The 16,270-nt window shown below is 34.5% G+C and overlaps 1 protein-coding gene across 3 annotated transcripts in view; it reads left to right on the top strand.

Moving 5' to 3' along the window:
• Nucleotides 1-16,270, top strand: part of LOC149088804 (uncharacterized) — an 89,706-nt gene that overhangs the window by 43,978 nt on the left and 29,458 nt on the right. For all 3 annotated transcript variants that reach the window (XM_089250276.1, XM_089250274.1, XM_089250277.1), the window contains 6 exons: nt 557-619; nt 2,141-2,206; nt 4,033-4,059; nt 5,551-5,565; nt 7,356-7,508; nt 11,496-11,789. In XM_089250276.1, coding sequence (XP_089106402.1) covers nt 557-619; nt 2,141-2,206; nt 4,033-4,059; nt 5,551-5,565; nt 7,356-7,508; nt 11,496-11,789 — 618 coding nt within the window. The remainder of the gene's footprint in view (nt 1-556; nt 620-2,140; nt 2,207-4,032; nt 4,060-5,550; nt 5,566-7,355; nt 7,509-11,495; nt 11,790-16,270) is intronic.

Raw genomic sequence — 16,270 nt, 5'->3', positions numbered from 1 at the left:
CATCCTTCGTTTAGTGAACTTGTGTAATTCATGCTCACTTCCACCTTATTGTAGTAGGATTCTATTTTCAGTTTCATTTATCCTAGAAATTCACCTTGTCATAACCTCTTGCACAGAAAGGGGTAGGTATGCACCACACAATAAAATGTAATCAGTAAATTGTTAATTTATGTGAAAAATTCCAATTAATATGATTTTTTAAAATCAGTTTGTTGTGCTTAGATTTTACACAGATATTTGGCCAAACAGAATATTTGGCAAAATAGCCAAATACCGAATAGTAGCCAAATATTTATCCCATCTCTACTCAAAAGTACTCTTGGAAGATATATTTTCAGTAATTGTTTGTTAGGAAGATCAACAAATAAAAATTTCTCATGACAACCGATAATATAATTAAAATATTTCTCTTATTATCTGTAGAAAACATTCACTGCAAAATTACTGAGATATAATTGTGAAACTGAAGTATTTAAAGTTTTTATTACATTCAAAAAATCATCTTTGTTCTGTCATAAACTTTAAATATTTTTACTTTGTGTTTTTGTTTTTCTAGCAATGATTGTTGCTACTGGAGTTAATGTCGCTCTTCTTCCTCTTCTTAAAAACATTTCCAATGGTAACTACATTAAAGTTATTATATCTTGCATTTGTCTCAAGTTGATTAACTTACACATGCTTGAATTTGAAATTGTGTATTAGTTTTTGCATGAAAAGCAGATATGCAGTTATCATTTTGAAATCTGCAAGCTTAATTTGTTACTCAAAAAAGGGCTTGCCATAAAGAAAACATTCTGATTTAAAATAATGGAAACATCTTCAATCTGCTCCATATCCTCGCAATACTCTTATAAGAGTAAATTAGCATATGCACAGTGCAGTGTACAAATAGAACATATTATAGTATGGCTATTGTGTGTGTGTGTGATGTTAACTTTGACTTGTTCAGAATGCAAATCACTGAGGTCAGCACATGTTAACATGTGATTTAAGCCACTGCCCCAAAAACAGGTCTTTCAACAAAGTAACCCTGGGAATGAGAGGGGAAAAATATTTTACCCACACACACACACATATATATATCTATATAATATTCACGTTTTCAAAAGTTATCAACAAACTTGAAATTTGTTACCGTATCAAGGACAGTAAAAACAAAAATCCACCATATTTGCATACACAAGTGTAAACTTTTTTACAGCAAAAAAAACCTGTATGGCAGGGTTTTGAACAGATTTTGTATCTTCTCGCTACATTGTTGTAAAGGAGAAGTAGAATAGCGAAATTTTATAAGACAAGTATATAACATCATTTCGAGTGATAAACATGATATGTGATGGGCAGTGATAGATGTCTTGTGTTTACATTCTGAGGCAGCACCACCTTAAATTCAATGATAAAAAAATTCAAATAAATTTAATTGATTAAATTAAATTAATAATGATAGGTGTTGGTAATTTATTACGATGCTGATTGAAAAATATATTTTAAGTTCATCTTAAGCATAAGCCCTGCACTAAACCTATATAAAGCACTTCTAATTATCCTCTTGTGGGGTAGGCTGTGCCAGAAAAGACCACCCAATAAATACTGGACAATTTCTCTTATTATATACTAGCAGAAATATCTGGTGCTGTCTTGGTCTTTCTTTTTTTCTTCAGTAACATTTATCTTCTATGAAGCAGTGGCATGTAAAAGCGCCAGCATTTCCACAAAACTTTTTTTTTCCTTCAGTCACTTTCGTTTGATGTGACTTATACATCCCAGCAGTTTATTCATCAGAAATTAAGGTACCATGGAGAAAAACAATGTATTACCAACAAATAATAATAAATTATATGCCTGGTAATTAGTTTCAGAACTCATGGGTGTCATTTTCAAAGAGTGCAATTCGATTCATTGTTTTTCCCCATTTCCAGTCTCAGTTAAATCTTTTTTATTCAAACAGCATACACAATATTGGAATCCATATTGTTGATCATGGAAAACTAACAGAAGTACCTAATTGAAAGTTTAACGCAAAAAATTTTTTATGATCATTTATAAACCTAATAGCAGATAGAAACACAAAACTACTGATTTTTATTCATGAAAAATGAAATAAAATTTGTGAACCTTATCTTTTCTTCTTTTTTTTAAGATTATAGCTACAACCCGGTATACATTCCATTCCTTCCTCCCAGTGTTGCTGGAGTATATGTCCAACGTGAGTGATTTTTTTTTTTTTGGGAATTAGTATTATTGAGTTTTTACTGCTCTTGGTTCAATAATGTCTATAAAGTTGTAGACGTTTAAGAGAATGGTTTATTGTTCAAGACCACAGAAGATTAGTTCGTGAAAATGTGCAGTTTGTAAATTGGAGGTTTGTAAAATCGAGCGTATATAAATAACAAACAATTAAGCAAATGCTGCAGGATGACTCTTTTTAATGAATACCTCCGATACATAATCATCTTTCTTTTGTAATGAGAACAATGTTTTCTGACTGTATCATATTAGCAACAATGTATCTCAAAATCAATGACTTGCATTCACTGTCAAAACCCTGTATGAGCACTACTTAGAACGGTACATGCACCTCATAAACTTTGAGGAATTCCTAAGAAATTGGTGCATACAAAGCATGTGTTCTGAGGGTGTGTCCTTGACATATATATGATGTCAGACTTATGATTTTTTTTATGTTATGTTAATGCTGTCATCTGTCTTGCATATTTTGAAGTGGAAATGACAAATGTCTATATTTTTCATGTTTTGTAAATATCGTGTTGAAGGTTTGCCTGCTCTGTGCAGAGAGAGGCCCTACATGAACTTTTTTGATTGCAACAAAAAGATAAGAATAAAAACACTGAGGATTCCTTCTTTATGATACAGAAAATTTTAGAAAAACACGCTCAACTACCAATAAAGTTTTCCTTCTGTGTGTCTCATTTCTTTTCTCGCCATTCACACGTGGTCAGTCATTTTTCTGATATCATATCATATTCTTGAAATGTCAGCCAAAAATATCCCAGAATAAGCAAATAGATGGTGCTCCTCATCTTTCAATGAAAACACCTGTTAATTAACTCTAACAATGAAACTTTTCCCATATTTTTCTTTTACTCAGATTATTATTCTCTATCATAAAACGGATAAATTGTGTCTCTTTTTTTTCCAGTGCAAACAAAATGAATGTGTATCGCAGATAAAACATTTAATAATTATCTTACACAATTAAGAAATGAATAACTTAGGTATCTAGTGGGAGGTGCTAAAATCTTGTTTTGCCATCACCCAGTTCAGAGACTCTTGATCTACAGCTTTTAGACCCAAAAGCAGTGTTACTGCAAAAATTCATCATATTATTGGTGTGAAATTCAACACTTTTTTTCCTCCCTTGTTATTCAGCTTGAGGTAAACGTATTATCTAGTGTTTTTATTAAACTATTTGTGTTATTCATAACCTATGTATACACCAGTGGTTCTCAACCTTTGGAAGCCCGGGGCCCGGTTGAGTATTTTTTTTTTCGAATAGAAGGCCAGGTCATAAACACGACTATGGGAAATAAATGGGGAAGAATTAAAAGATGAACCACTCACAGCCCGGTTTGACTGATTCCTGGCGGTTGAGAAACACTGACCTATACAACTGCATAAATATATTTTCCCAAGTTTTTACACCAGCCATTTTCTATTGAATAGCCATTTTCAAATTTTGCGTGCTTATAATTTTTATGTTATACTATCATCAGCTGCGAAAGAACCAAATGAATGTAAAATCTGTACTTGATTCAGTATTATTTTTTTCATTATGCATTTTATATTTAAGGAAGAATATGTAGTTAATTACAAACAATGATCATTGGTGAGATGTATCAAATATCGAATATTTAAGAAATCTTAATGCAGTGTATGTTTCTAAAAATTATTATATTTTGAGCAGAAATTCAATTTTTGTTGGTGTATATATATATATATATATATATATAGATTTTTGTGTAATATATAAAATGAGATCATAATGTTTTGTTCCTATTCATATTTTTTTAGAACTAGATGGAAAATTACATTTCGCCAGTAAGTTTTTTTTATTGTATTTACAATTTATAAGAGCTAATTTTTGAAACATTCAAATTTTCCAGTAAATTTTTAGTTCAATGTATTCTTTGATATAAAAAATATAAAAAATATAACGATATTAATTAGTGAAATTATACTTTTTTTTCAATAAATGCATTGATGCGACAAATACAGTCAATCTCTAATTTAATGAATTGGAAGAGATTAACCCAATTTTCATTGAATTGGGGTCAAAATGATCAAACATTTTCTCACAGAGACTTCAAAAGAAAATATTAAATCAGCGTTTCTTCTGCATATACCGTATATACTCGTGTATAAGAGTCGACACCCCCCGCCCACTGTCACAACCACAAGGCAGATCAACTGTAAGACCAGACATGGCCCAGGTTCTGTCCGATGGGGGATATAAGCTATTTATCTGAAGGGTTGGGCCTTGCTAATAATGGCCTGCGTAATAAGTAGATTGTTAATTTATGTGAAAATTTCCACTTAATATAAATTTTAAAATTTGTTTGTTCTAAGATTTACACAGATATTCGGCTGAATACCTAAGCGATATTTGGCAGAACCAAATACTTAACAAAAAGGCGGAATGCCAGCCAAATATACGTTGCACCTCTACTCTGATGAGCTTTTGCTGTCCTTCCCATGTCCAACCCAGGTGCTGGGCCACTTCTGCACTGGCTGGTTGGCTTTGGTAAGCCCTCAAATTCCTTCCCGTGGCCAGCCCAGGTGCTAGATCACTTCTGCACTGGCTGGTTGGCTTTGGTAAGCCCTCGCTGTCCTTCCTGTGTCCAGCCCAAGTGCTGGACCACTTCTGCACTCTAGCTGGTTGGCTCTGTGAGCCCTCTCATTCCTTCTCCCAGCCAGTGCAGGTGCTGGGACACCTCTGTAATGACTATTAAGATGGTCATTGCAGGTCAACTGGTTTCTGCAAACATTGACCCTATATAAGTCAACCCTTTTAAATATTGGAACAAGTTTTGAATAAAAACAACGTGACATATACAAGTATATGCTGTAATTTATTTTTTCAAAAACAAATCTATAATGATCAATAGATGTTTCATTTTTCCCCCATGGTGTCATAGCACTGATCAGTATATTAATCTTGATGGGTTACAAGTATCAGTTCAAATCCAGCACTGAACATTGCATTCTGTGTGGTAACTCAAAAGCAATTCTGAGCCATTGGTCTAACTAGTTCAGACTATAAAATGGGACTGTGACGAACACCATAGTGAGCCAAGTTTCCTCAATACAACAAAGAGGGAGGGAGATAATGTTTCATTAACCTGATCAGAGCCTATTAGTACTTTCCATCAAACTTTGTATATACTTTAACTCAGTTATAGTTATATTGTTTGTTTATAAATTGATTAATTCTGTTTTCTTTACTAATTGAATTTGTACAAGAAAGTACTTTTCATTTTAGCATCATTGTCTAATATACTTTTGAAATTTTTTTTTTTTTTCCTGTTGCAGCTCTAGCAAAACAAGGTGAGTTCTTGTTTTCTAAAGTTTTATTCAATTATTTATTTTGTATATTTTTATTTTCAGTGCTTTGTTATGTAACGATTCCCTTGTAATGATTAGCATGAATTTTAAATAGATGATTATCAATTTGTTGATAACTTTTATAGGAGCGTGGTAGCCCAGGTCAATCAGATACTTGTTTAAAGTACCAAAGGATGTTTAGAAGTGTCGTGGATTCGATACCCAGTTCGTCCTTGTCAGAAAACTTTCCTGACATGGGTACAACAAAAATGGCAATATGACCTCAGAAAAAATTGCTACTGCAGGGAGTCCCCCATCAAGGGGTTAGCGCACCAACCTCTTAATGAGTATAAAAAACAAGCCTGCCATTCGGAAATCGGCAATAAATTGTAGGTCCCGGTCTAATTAACCCTTGTGTGCAGAAAATGACCGCTGTGCAACAAAAATGAAACAATGATCAATGAAATGATCCGATAACTTTTATCAAACTACGTGTAGATCAACGGAAGTTACAACGGAAACGATCGTAGTTACAATAGAAATGACTTGGCGAGAAAAACTAATATGGACCAAGACAGTGTACCAGCAACCCTAGAATAGTTATTTGTTACCAACCACAATCAACTAGACCATACATGCTCACCCCATGATGCGTGGATCAAATGTAACCCTCAGAGTAATCTGATGTGGCCCGCAATCTCAAACCTAATTTTGTAAGAATGCACTAAGCAGCAAATTCTCAGATCACATCAATGACCTGCAGCACATTTACAGATCACTTAATCAGCCCACGGTACATTTGCAGATAACTCAAGCAGCCCGCGGCACATTTATAGATCACTTCAGTGGCTTTTTCCTCCTCTCCACTACCTCCAATGTACCCATCTAGCATTTATACCCAGGAAAAGAAAAAGCATAGATAATCCTCCTCCATTTATAAAATTTAGGGAAAACAAACTTCCCTGAAAATCATCCTGAAAATTATTTTTCTCACAGCAATATGTGCATTTGTTTTTTCGACTTCATGTCCAAAGTGGCCGTTATTCAAAAATCGTTGTTCAGAGATTACCTGTAATGTTAAGTCTGCGACATGTTTGGTTCCAACAAAATGTGTTAGTGGAGGTTTTACTGTAGTTGTTTTAGCTCTCCTAAATTTACGTCCCACTGTATATAGTTAAATTAATATTTAATACAGATGTGTGTATTAATTTACATGTGCATTTATACTATTGTTATGAATATTGCTCTTTATTGTTAAAATTCGTAAATGTAACACATAAAGTACTGAATATCGTGCAATATAATTTTAAAAAAATTTCTTACGCTACTATAAATTGGTTTTTAAAAATAATTTTAAGAATTCTATTTTCATTCTATTAAGAATTCTATTTTCATTCTATTAAGAATTCTATTTTCATTCTATTAAGAATTCTATTTTCATTCCATTAAGAATTCTATTTTCATTCTATTAATAATTCTATTTCATTGTATATACATTGCTTAGAAATATTGTATATGTGAGCTCAACATTTTATCTGATAATGAGAAAATTTGATTGAGATGTCTAACATTCAAATTGAAGAATACTTAAGCAAGTATAGCTGAGTCTTTAAATTACTTTCCAGTTTTTGTGTCTGATTAACAAATACTAATTAGGCTTAAAAAAAATATTTTATCACACAGTTCAGACAAACAGCGTGCCAAAAATGTCTTTCTTTGCTGCAAAAAGTGTGGCCTCACACACACAATGACTGACGGTTGATTATTGGATGTTGTTCTTTGTTGTATCATAGGATATCCTGAAGCATCACTTTATTCTGGCCAGTGTTCAGGAGTAAAAGCTTTGCTGTTAGGCCACCTCAACAAAGATCTTTCTCTCAATAGAGATATCCGTTTAATTGAGCTGATGACTCCGACCAACTGTGATAACTGTGTCTTGCCTTCAGGTGAGATTTAATAGCTCAAATACCATATTCAATCAGTATAAGGACTGATGATTTTATCAATCAACCTTGTAATTACTGGAATATTTATTTCATGTCATAACTTGCTGTTGAATTTATATTCTGAAAATAAAAGTATTCAAGAAGTTTTCATGGTCTTAAAGATAAGTCATAAACTTAGATTGTTCAGATAATTGGATGTAATAAAATAAGGAATTGAAAATTATATAATGATCAATCTTATTGGATAGCATTAAATTAGAAAAATTGACAAATAAGTTGTTTCAGTATTAAATTATGAATAAAAAATGGTTTTAAGAAACCTTTAAATAAACAATAAGATATTCAAGTATTTAAATTCATCAGTAGCAGGCTGTGGGAGGTATTTAATCTGAAAGTGGGTGTATTTTTTTTCTTTCACTTTTTTCCTACAAAACTCAGCTAGTTCTTAGAGAAAATCCAGATCAGTGAAGAAGATATTGAAACCAATGCAAAATCAGTCATGTATGCCGCTGCTGTGGTGGTCAAGTGGTCATAGTGATGGACTCACATTACGAGGATTTGAGTTCGAAAACCCCACTGTCACCACAGTGGTGGTTGGGTGAAATTGGTTTTCTGTAGTTCCCAACTTCGAGACACAAATGCAGGCCGATTGTTAAAAAGTCTCACCACAGAGAGCAACTGGTCTACAACGACACAATTGTTCAATAATTACACCACAATCATAGTTAGAAAAACTGATGGCAGATGGCAGCACTACACATAAGCATTTACACAAAAATAAATTTCACTTCAGGTTCGCTACACTTGCACACACATTCCAATATGTACCAAATCATAAGTTCCACAGAGAAATGTGGATAAGGTGCATGTGTGCTTTAGTAGTAGTAGCAGTTATGTATGCCTTATATACAGTGAAACCTTGCTACAATGATGCTCAATGTAATGATAAATCCTTCTACAATGATATTTTTTCAAGTCTTGTTTGGAAATGGTCACAGTCTAATGTTAAACGAACGCCTCTCAATATAACAATAATCCATCTACAACAATATTTTTTCTTGCTCCCCAGAGTATTGTTATATCGATATTTTAAATTTCAGGTATTTCATAGAGAAATATTACATTAAACGAATAGCTTAACAGCAGCTAAATATCAACTAAATAAATTGTAATCAAAAATAAAAATATGATGTTCTATAGAACAAATAGGGACTGCATACTACGGGAATGACTGTACATACGTAACATAAATCACTCACAACACCAAGTGAGGAATAGAATATTTTTAAGGCTGTTGTGAAAAACAAAGATCCAGGCCAGATAAGAAAGGTTCTGCTATAAAAGCATGTTTGAGTTGTGTTTATTAATTGTTGTGGGTTTTTTTTTGTGCACTGTAAGTGGTTTTTCATTTTTCTTTTTCTTTTATTTTTTCAAATAATTGAAGATTTAAGAACTAATTAGTTATTATGAAGCAGTATGGACTAGTTATTACAGTTAAAAAAAATGAAAGTGTAGTTTGATACAGAGGTTCATAATCATGGGTCTCCAAACCTTGTGAGGGGTCCTTCAAAAGATTTCAGTGAGTCTGTGGTTTTGAATTGAGTAAATAATCTCATTTTTTATATTCTATACTGAATATCATTCTAAACCATTCAGAGAAACATCATCGATATGGGCTTTCAGAGCCGAAGGCCCACTCATGTACCCTTGATGACTGCACGACACAAAGCTTTACGCCTTGCCTGGGCCAGACAACACCGACATTGGACTGTTGAGGACTGGAAACACGTTGCCTGGTCTGACGAGTCTCGGTTCCAATTGCTGAATGCATGGACCCTACATGTCAACAGGGGACTGTTCAAGCTGGTGGAGGCTCTGTGATGATATGGGGCGTGTGCAGTTGGCGTGATATGGGACCCCTGATACGACTCTGACAGGTGACAGGTACGTAAGCATCCTGTCTGATCACCTGCACCCATTCAGGTCCATTGTGCATTCCGACGGACTTGGACAATTTCAGCAAAACAATGCGACACCCCACACGTCCAGAATTGCTACAAAGTGGCTCCAGGAACACTCTTCTGACTTTAGACCGCTGGTCACCTAAATCCCCAGACATGAACATTATTGAACATATCTGGGATGCCTTGCAACGTGCTGTTCAGATGAGATCTCCACCCCTCTTACTCCTACGGATTTATGGACAGCCCTGCAGGATTCATGGTGTCAATTACCTCCAGCACGACTTCAGACATTAGTCGAGTCCATACCACGTCATGTTGCGCCACTTCTGCGGGCTCGCGGGGTGCGCGCACACGCACACTTTTCAAATTTTTACGCGGTTGTTAATTATTGCAATTTTCTAAGATTGCAGAGTTTTGAGTTCATCTGTAAGATTAAATAAACTGCTGCCGATCCAGAAATTCAAAAATTTTACTCAAATGTGTTAGTAAAATGAACCTCAGATTTAGAAGTTAACCCTAGTATTTTTAAAACAAATATTGAATTCTCATATTTTTTAAATTTACACATTTTTTTAAATTCATAAAATTCTAACGGATAATCAGACATCAAAGTTCAAGGTTCATCTTACTAAAACATGCCATATAAATATTTCTACAGAATATTTAGTGCATTATGTTTTTTTCAAATCTTAAACGGATGAGCTCAAAAACTGCAATTTGTGAAAATCATGTTCAAAACATTTTTTCTTGTTCACATTTACACTATAATTCATTCATTTTTAATTTTATTTTGGAAAAAAAAATTAACCCGACTGACAAGAATTGAATTTGATTTTCACAATTGAATGAAATATTTTTTAATGTCATGTTTGAAAAATCGACTTCAGGGGTCATGACATCCCTTAAATGGATAAAGTATCTCCAACAATTTTAAGATGAGATTTTTTTTCCATTTCTGATTCAGAAGTTGTCGAAGATTTACATGTTGCATCACAGCTTTTGATTGTAATTCTGCAACACAATTAACTGAGCAACACAACAAGTATAATGAATGAAATCGATCGCAATTACAAATTGCCACAATTACAGTTTAAAATTTTTACGGCATCTCATTTATGTTATGAATGTATATATGAAACAATAGGCTCCTACTCAAATCCATATTTGGAACAACAGACAGTAAAGACATGGCTTTCATTTCGAAAATTGAGAACCGGGGAAGGGGTAAGCATGATTTTTCGAAAAAAAAAATTAAGAAACAAAATATACGCATATAAGAGCAATGGGACGGCAAAATTAGTAGTGCCTAGGTGGCAACGTCCTGAAGTCTATGTGAAGAGAAGGCCCAAGGTAATTACGCCAAGTTCCAAAACCTTATAACTCACTTAATATTCGTCCGATCCAGAAACTGAAAATACTTTTCCATATTAGTTTTTCACAAGGAATCACGTGTGTAATTATTGGGCGGTCGATAGTTACCACCCTATATAGGGAGCCTGAAAAAATCTATCTTGAATTTCACTTCTTATACAGGGCCTGAAAGAGGCAGCTTAGAAACTCCAAAATTGTCCATAAAATAAATGTATTGAAGTAATATTACATTCCAAATGTGTAACTATCTTGTTTTTGATTTAAACTATAGTAAACAAAAAAATTCTGTTGCAAACTTCAAGGTAAAAAGAAAATGCAAACAAGACATTTTAACAAGTTAGCGAAATCACAGCCACACATGCTCTGCAACAAAGAGTTGTTAATTGGGACAACTATCAGCAAATTCAAAATGCTGTATAAAATGGAAAGAATATGACTTCGCCTTATGTGCAAAGGCGATTCTGAATTTTTGTTTTCAAACTGGCTGCAATAATAAATGTTAGAAAGACCCTTTGCACATGTGCAAAGTAATGCATTTAAGCGCCTTTTGTTTAGTATAATTAGTGACATCTTACTGTGTGTAAAAATATATTATTTAGTACATATTAGAAATTTATCAATTATCTAATTATTCTGTTATTTTATTTTTCAGATGCAGGATTTGGGTTAATTTTGGGACAAAACCCACCTGCTTTGGACTCTGAAACTATTCGACTGATTGGAAACTATTCTTTTGTACCCGTTCCTCTTGGAAATTTTGAAATACCTGCATGTCAAAGCAATGAATATATGAAAAGTTACCCCACTAGTCTACTTTCAGTGGCTCCTTTATTTTCAAGTCCTATTGAATCTATAATGTGTCAACCATTAGCTGATCTTTCTTGTCCAACATGTTACGAAGGAGTCCCTACTGATTTATCTGAATATATATGTGATTATAAATCAAGTAAGGATGTGTGCTCTCAATATTTCAAATGATACAATGAGCAGTAATTTCAGTTAATTGCTGAAAGTAGCTGGATGACAAGAGATTTTCCACTAATTAATATTTTCATTATTTTCTGTCATTTGATTATTTCGAGAATAAGCACGCAAAATTATGTCTTCAGATTCTCTAATGCAAGGTATAGCACAATTCAAATCAAATAAGATTGACATAACTAATTATCAATTTTAATAAATTATGAAGTGAAATGAAAAAGTAAATGGATAAACGCATTACATAACAACACGCATGTACCCAATTTACTTTCCACAAGTTGCAATGTTTTCATTGCATTAAGGGTTTTTGTATGTGTCGATGCAAGTGACCAGGCAAAGACACGTTGACAATGAACAAATAATTTATTAGGTTTTCTAACAAAGAATACTGAACTTGAAAAGTTAATCACCTTCACGAGACGGGGAATTCGAAGGGGTCGAGATAAGTCCACAAACATTCAGTCCTCTTGACAGGTAGTAACGAGTCTGTAGGGTCCGGTTGATAACGAAGAAACCATAGAATCCGATTAGCATCGACGAGCAGTCAACGGCGATAAGTCCGGTGGCGACGATTAGTCTGTAGGTCTGGTCGGCGGCAACGAGGTCGTAGGGTCCAATAGGCGGTGGTGAACGATCGGTGATGAGGTCTTATAGTCCGATAGGCAGCGACGAACGATCGGTACCAAGACTGTAGAATCGGGTTGGCAGAGAAAAACGGTCGGCGACGAGTCCGTAGGATCTCACGATCAACGACGAGTCGGTGGCAATGAACGACCGACGGCGTGTCCATAGGCTCCCAATATTGGATTTAGTCCATCTGATGACGACGAAGCAAGAGCGTTCAAGAACGGTAAGTCAGTCTAACGTAGCAGGAATCTATTTGACAACTCGGCATAGGCAACTTCTGACGGAGGTGACCCTCAGTGAAGGAAGAAGTTCAATCCATTATTTTTCAGAGACCTCAGCAACGATTTGGCAGATCGCTTCCAAAGATGGAGAACTCCTAGCACACCAGCAGTTCTCACGCACTAACAACTCACAAAAAGCAGCAAGTAAGAAGGAGCTGCGCCGCCTTATACAAGTTAAAGTGCTCCAAGCACCACCTAGGCTTATTTGCATACCAGGAAGAAATTCTCTCTGCACAAGTGCAATGACGTAGCCGAAAAACGTACATCTATGTGAGGAAGATGACGTCACTCCCCAGGAGACGTACAATCTAGGATCATTGTGCGATCTCTGATCGGAGATCGACACAAAGTACAAAAGACATCGACTGGCGACAAAACAAACTGATTGGCAGTATAACATATGCAATGTACAGTTGCATTCCCAGGTTAAGTTCTGTATATTCAAAATGTGAGCAAACAACAAGATGAATTGAGAAAGATTCTTTTCACAATGGACCATTTATTAAAAAGTTAAACAATTTCAACAATTGACATTTTACAATCATCAATTTCCATTTTATTTTTCAATTCTAAGAATTAAAGTTCTATCCTTAACAGTTACCGACAGTTAATTTTCCAGAGATATCACAACAAACAAAAAGTCCAGATTTCACCAAATTTCAGCATTCTCAATGAACTTCGCATCTCAGATGATGATTTCCATATCACTTCGTGCAATCCCTCTTGACTATTGGAATTGGGTACCGGAAATTCCTCATGAGTTGATGAAACCAAACATTTCAGTCCAGGAACTACTGGAGACAAATGCATTGACACCAGTGGAAATCTAGGATCAATCCTAGAAATGCACCCAAAGGGCAACTAGATCAGTTCATTGCAAATCCCAATCAGAGAACACCTACTCTGCTTTCACAAGATTAAACTCCTAGGATATTTCAAGATGAAAACATTTTAGTTAAGGTTCAAGTTAACATCTATCAGGACCAGACGAAAAAAAAAATAGTTAATCAATTGATTTTACATGTTAAACTAAAGAACTTTTAGCCAATGGTTGAGGATTAGTAACAAATACTAATCATTAATTCAAAACAAATTCAACTGGAAGGAATAGTGATGGATCTGTAAGTAGCAGAGGTATTTATACAACTGGTTAGAAAATATTTTATGACTGTCGTACTTGAACCTTCCATCTTTACATGAAAGTAATGACATAATATCTATGTTTGCATAATTTCTTGTCTCAAACATTTTTACAACAAAATTATTTCGGAATGAAAATAAGAATACTACATTGTGAAAATACTGTCAAAAACTGTATGAATCTCTGGCAGAAGTCAGTGGACAACCACCCAGAGAACAAGTGAGTACAATACTGTAATTTGATATTTCTTACATCCCATCTTTCAAACCAGGGTTCGCGCTGCCGATCACCATTGCGCCAAATCGCGACAAAATATTTCATTTGGCGAATAAAGCAAATCCTCCGGGAAGTGATCCATCGCCGCTGGCAGGATCATTGGGACGCTCAAGTAAATAATAAATTACATGGCATCAAGCCCACACTTGGCCATTGGCGTTTGAGTTGCAGGACTAATCGAAAGGAGGAGGTTCTGCTTGCCAGGTTACACATAGGACATAGTCGCCTCACGCAATCGTATCTATTATTACGGGAGAGTCAACCAGAGTGCCCTCATTGTCAAAGTCCATTGACCATTGCTGATGCTTTTACTTGTTCACATCACCGTCATCATTTTACGACCGCTTTTGGTCATAGTCATCTTTCACTTCATGACATTTTAAATGACAATAGCGATGCATCTCGAATTTTTAAATTCATCAAGGCCATTGGTTTTTATAACAAATTTTAGTTTTACAATTCATGTCATTGTTTTATGTTTCATGCTGCTTTTTATCAAGCGCTTTTTAATTTTTTGACATGACAAAAGGACAATCTTTTTTATAATCATGTGTTTTGGTGCAGTTTGATCAAACTGGTCCTTGCGCCAATAAACCTAAAATCCAATCCAATCCGAATAAAGCAAAGATCGAGTTCGCCAAATCGCGAGTGCCCATTCGGCCTCTTGATAGTCAAATCGACCATTTGACACATGTGCGAAAATTCGGAAGTGGAAATTTTTGTTGGCCCATCACGAACAATGTTCAGTTACTTTCGGTACGGTTCCAGAGAGGGAGGGAGGTGACAGGGACGATGAACCTCATCTAGAAGCGTTAATAGTTGAGCGCACCGAGATTGTTGGAGGGAAAAAACAGAATCTGTAAAAACTCTATCATAAATATCCAGCCACTATGCGGTCGTGAGTTTCACGTCACGAAAATCCGGTTGGACCCGCTAGGCCAAAGCGCAGTGGTGGTGGTAGATACGATTTCCTGAAGTTTTCCAACTTTCAGTTGGCTATCCTTTGAAAAAAAAATTCCGTTGCTACGATGCAGAAGCAGCTCTTGGAGTGCTGCTCCGGGAGAGTCGCAAAATCTGAGATGAAAGTGCTCAAAAGTTTATTATTTTTTAGGAATTGCAATACAAATCTGACATAGCTGCCATATTAAGGCATGAAATTTGTGGAAATTAAATTTTGGTAGACCACAGTTGTGGACTATCGGGGGGGGGGGGGGTAGAAAATCATTCCAACTAGGAATTGCTCAAAAAGGATTTACATGAATCAGAAGATGATCATCGAATCATTTGCTTTAAATTTATTATTGGAACTAAGGTTTTCTGAAATGAAAAATCAATCGAAGAAATTATAGACTTGTTTATTAGTAAATACCTTATATATAATGTGCTTAACTTAATTATATGTTTTAAATTTGTTACACATGCTAATTCCTCAGTGTCGATGGGTTTTTTTGCAGCTCTTTTTTGTACCAATAGAATATTTAGCAATGAATGTAAAAAAACTAAACCTAGTTATCCTTACTAAATTTAATTTTTTTTGTTAGTAAGAGAAAGTGCCCAAATACCCCCCCCCCCAAGCAAAATTGTTGAGTCTGAAAATTTAGAGTTAAAAATAATTTGAGAACTGATTTAAATAATTGAACTCCATACCTAATCGTGCTGCAAATGTGATTGTACAGAATGAATTTTTCCTAACCAAAAAAATAAAATAAAATAACGACGCAAATTTTCGATTTTCATCAAAGGTATCCTAATTCCTTCCCCCTCCAGTTATTATGTACACATTTATTTTAGTTGCTTATATTTATTAGCTCTATTATGTATAATAATTAGTTAATATATAATATATATATATATAATTATTTATATTTATATTGCTTATAATTCTTACTTTATTATATTTATATAATTAGCTTTTCTTCATGAATAAGACATAGAAGTGTTAAACACAGTATAAAAATGTTGACAAGCGATCATACATCAATCAAAATGAATATAAGTCAGGAAAAAAGAGTTTCCCTCTGATAGATGATGGTGGAGTGGCATCTCTGCCTTAGTATCATGAATCTCATTGAAACACAATTGCGGAACAGAATAAATGTAAAAAAATATAAATAACAGTAT

Source organism: Pholcus phalangioides, unplaced genomic scaffold (assembly GCF_987345545.1).
Source record: "Pholcus phalangioides strain wild (caught in Gottingen) unplaced genomic scaffold, Ppha-v1.0 ptg000003l_1, whole genome shotgun sequence".
NCBI lineage: Eukaryota > Metazoa > Arthropoda > Arachnida > Araneae > Pholcidae > Pholcus > Pholcus phalangioides.
The sequence above is the reverse complement of the archived record's forward strand: the minus strand, read 5'-3'. Positions and strand labels throughout refer to the sequence as shown.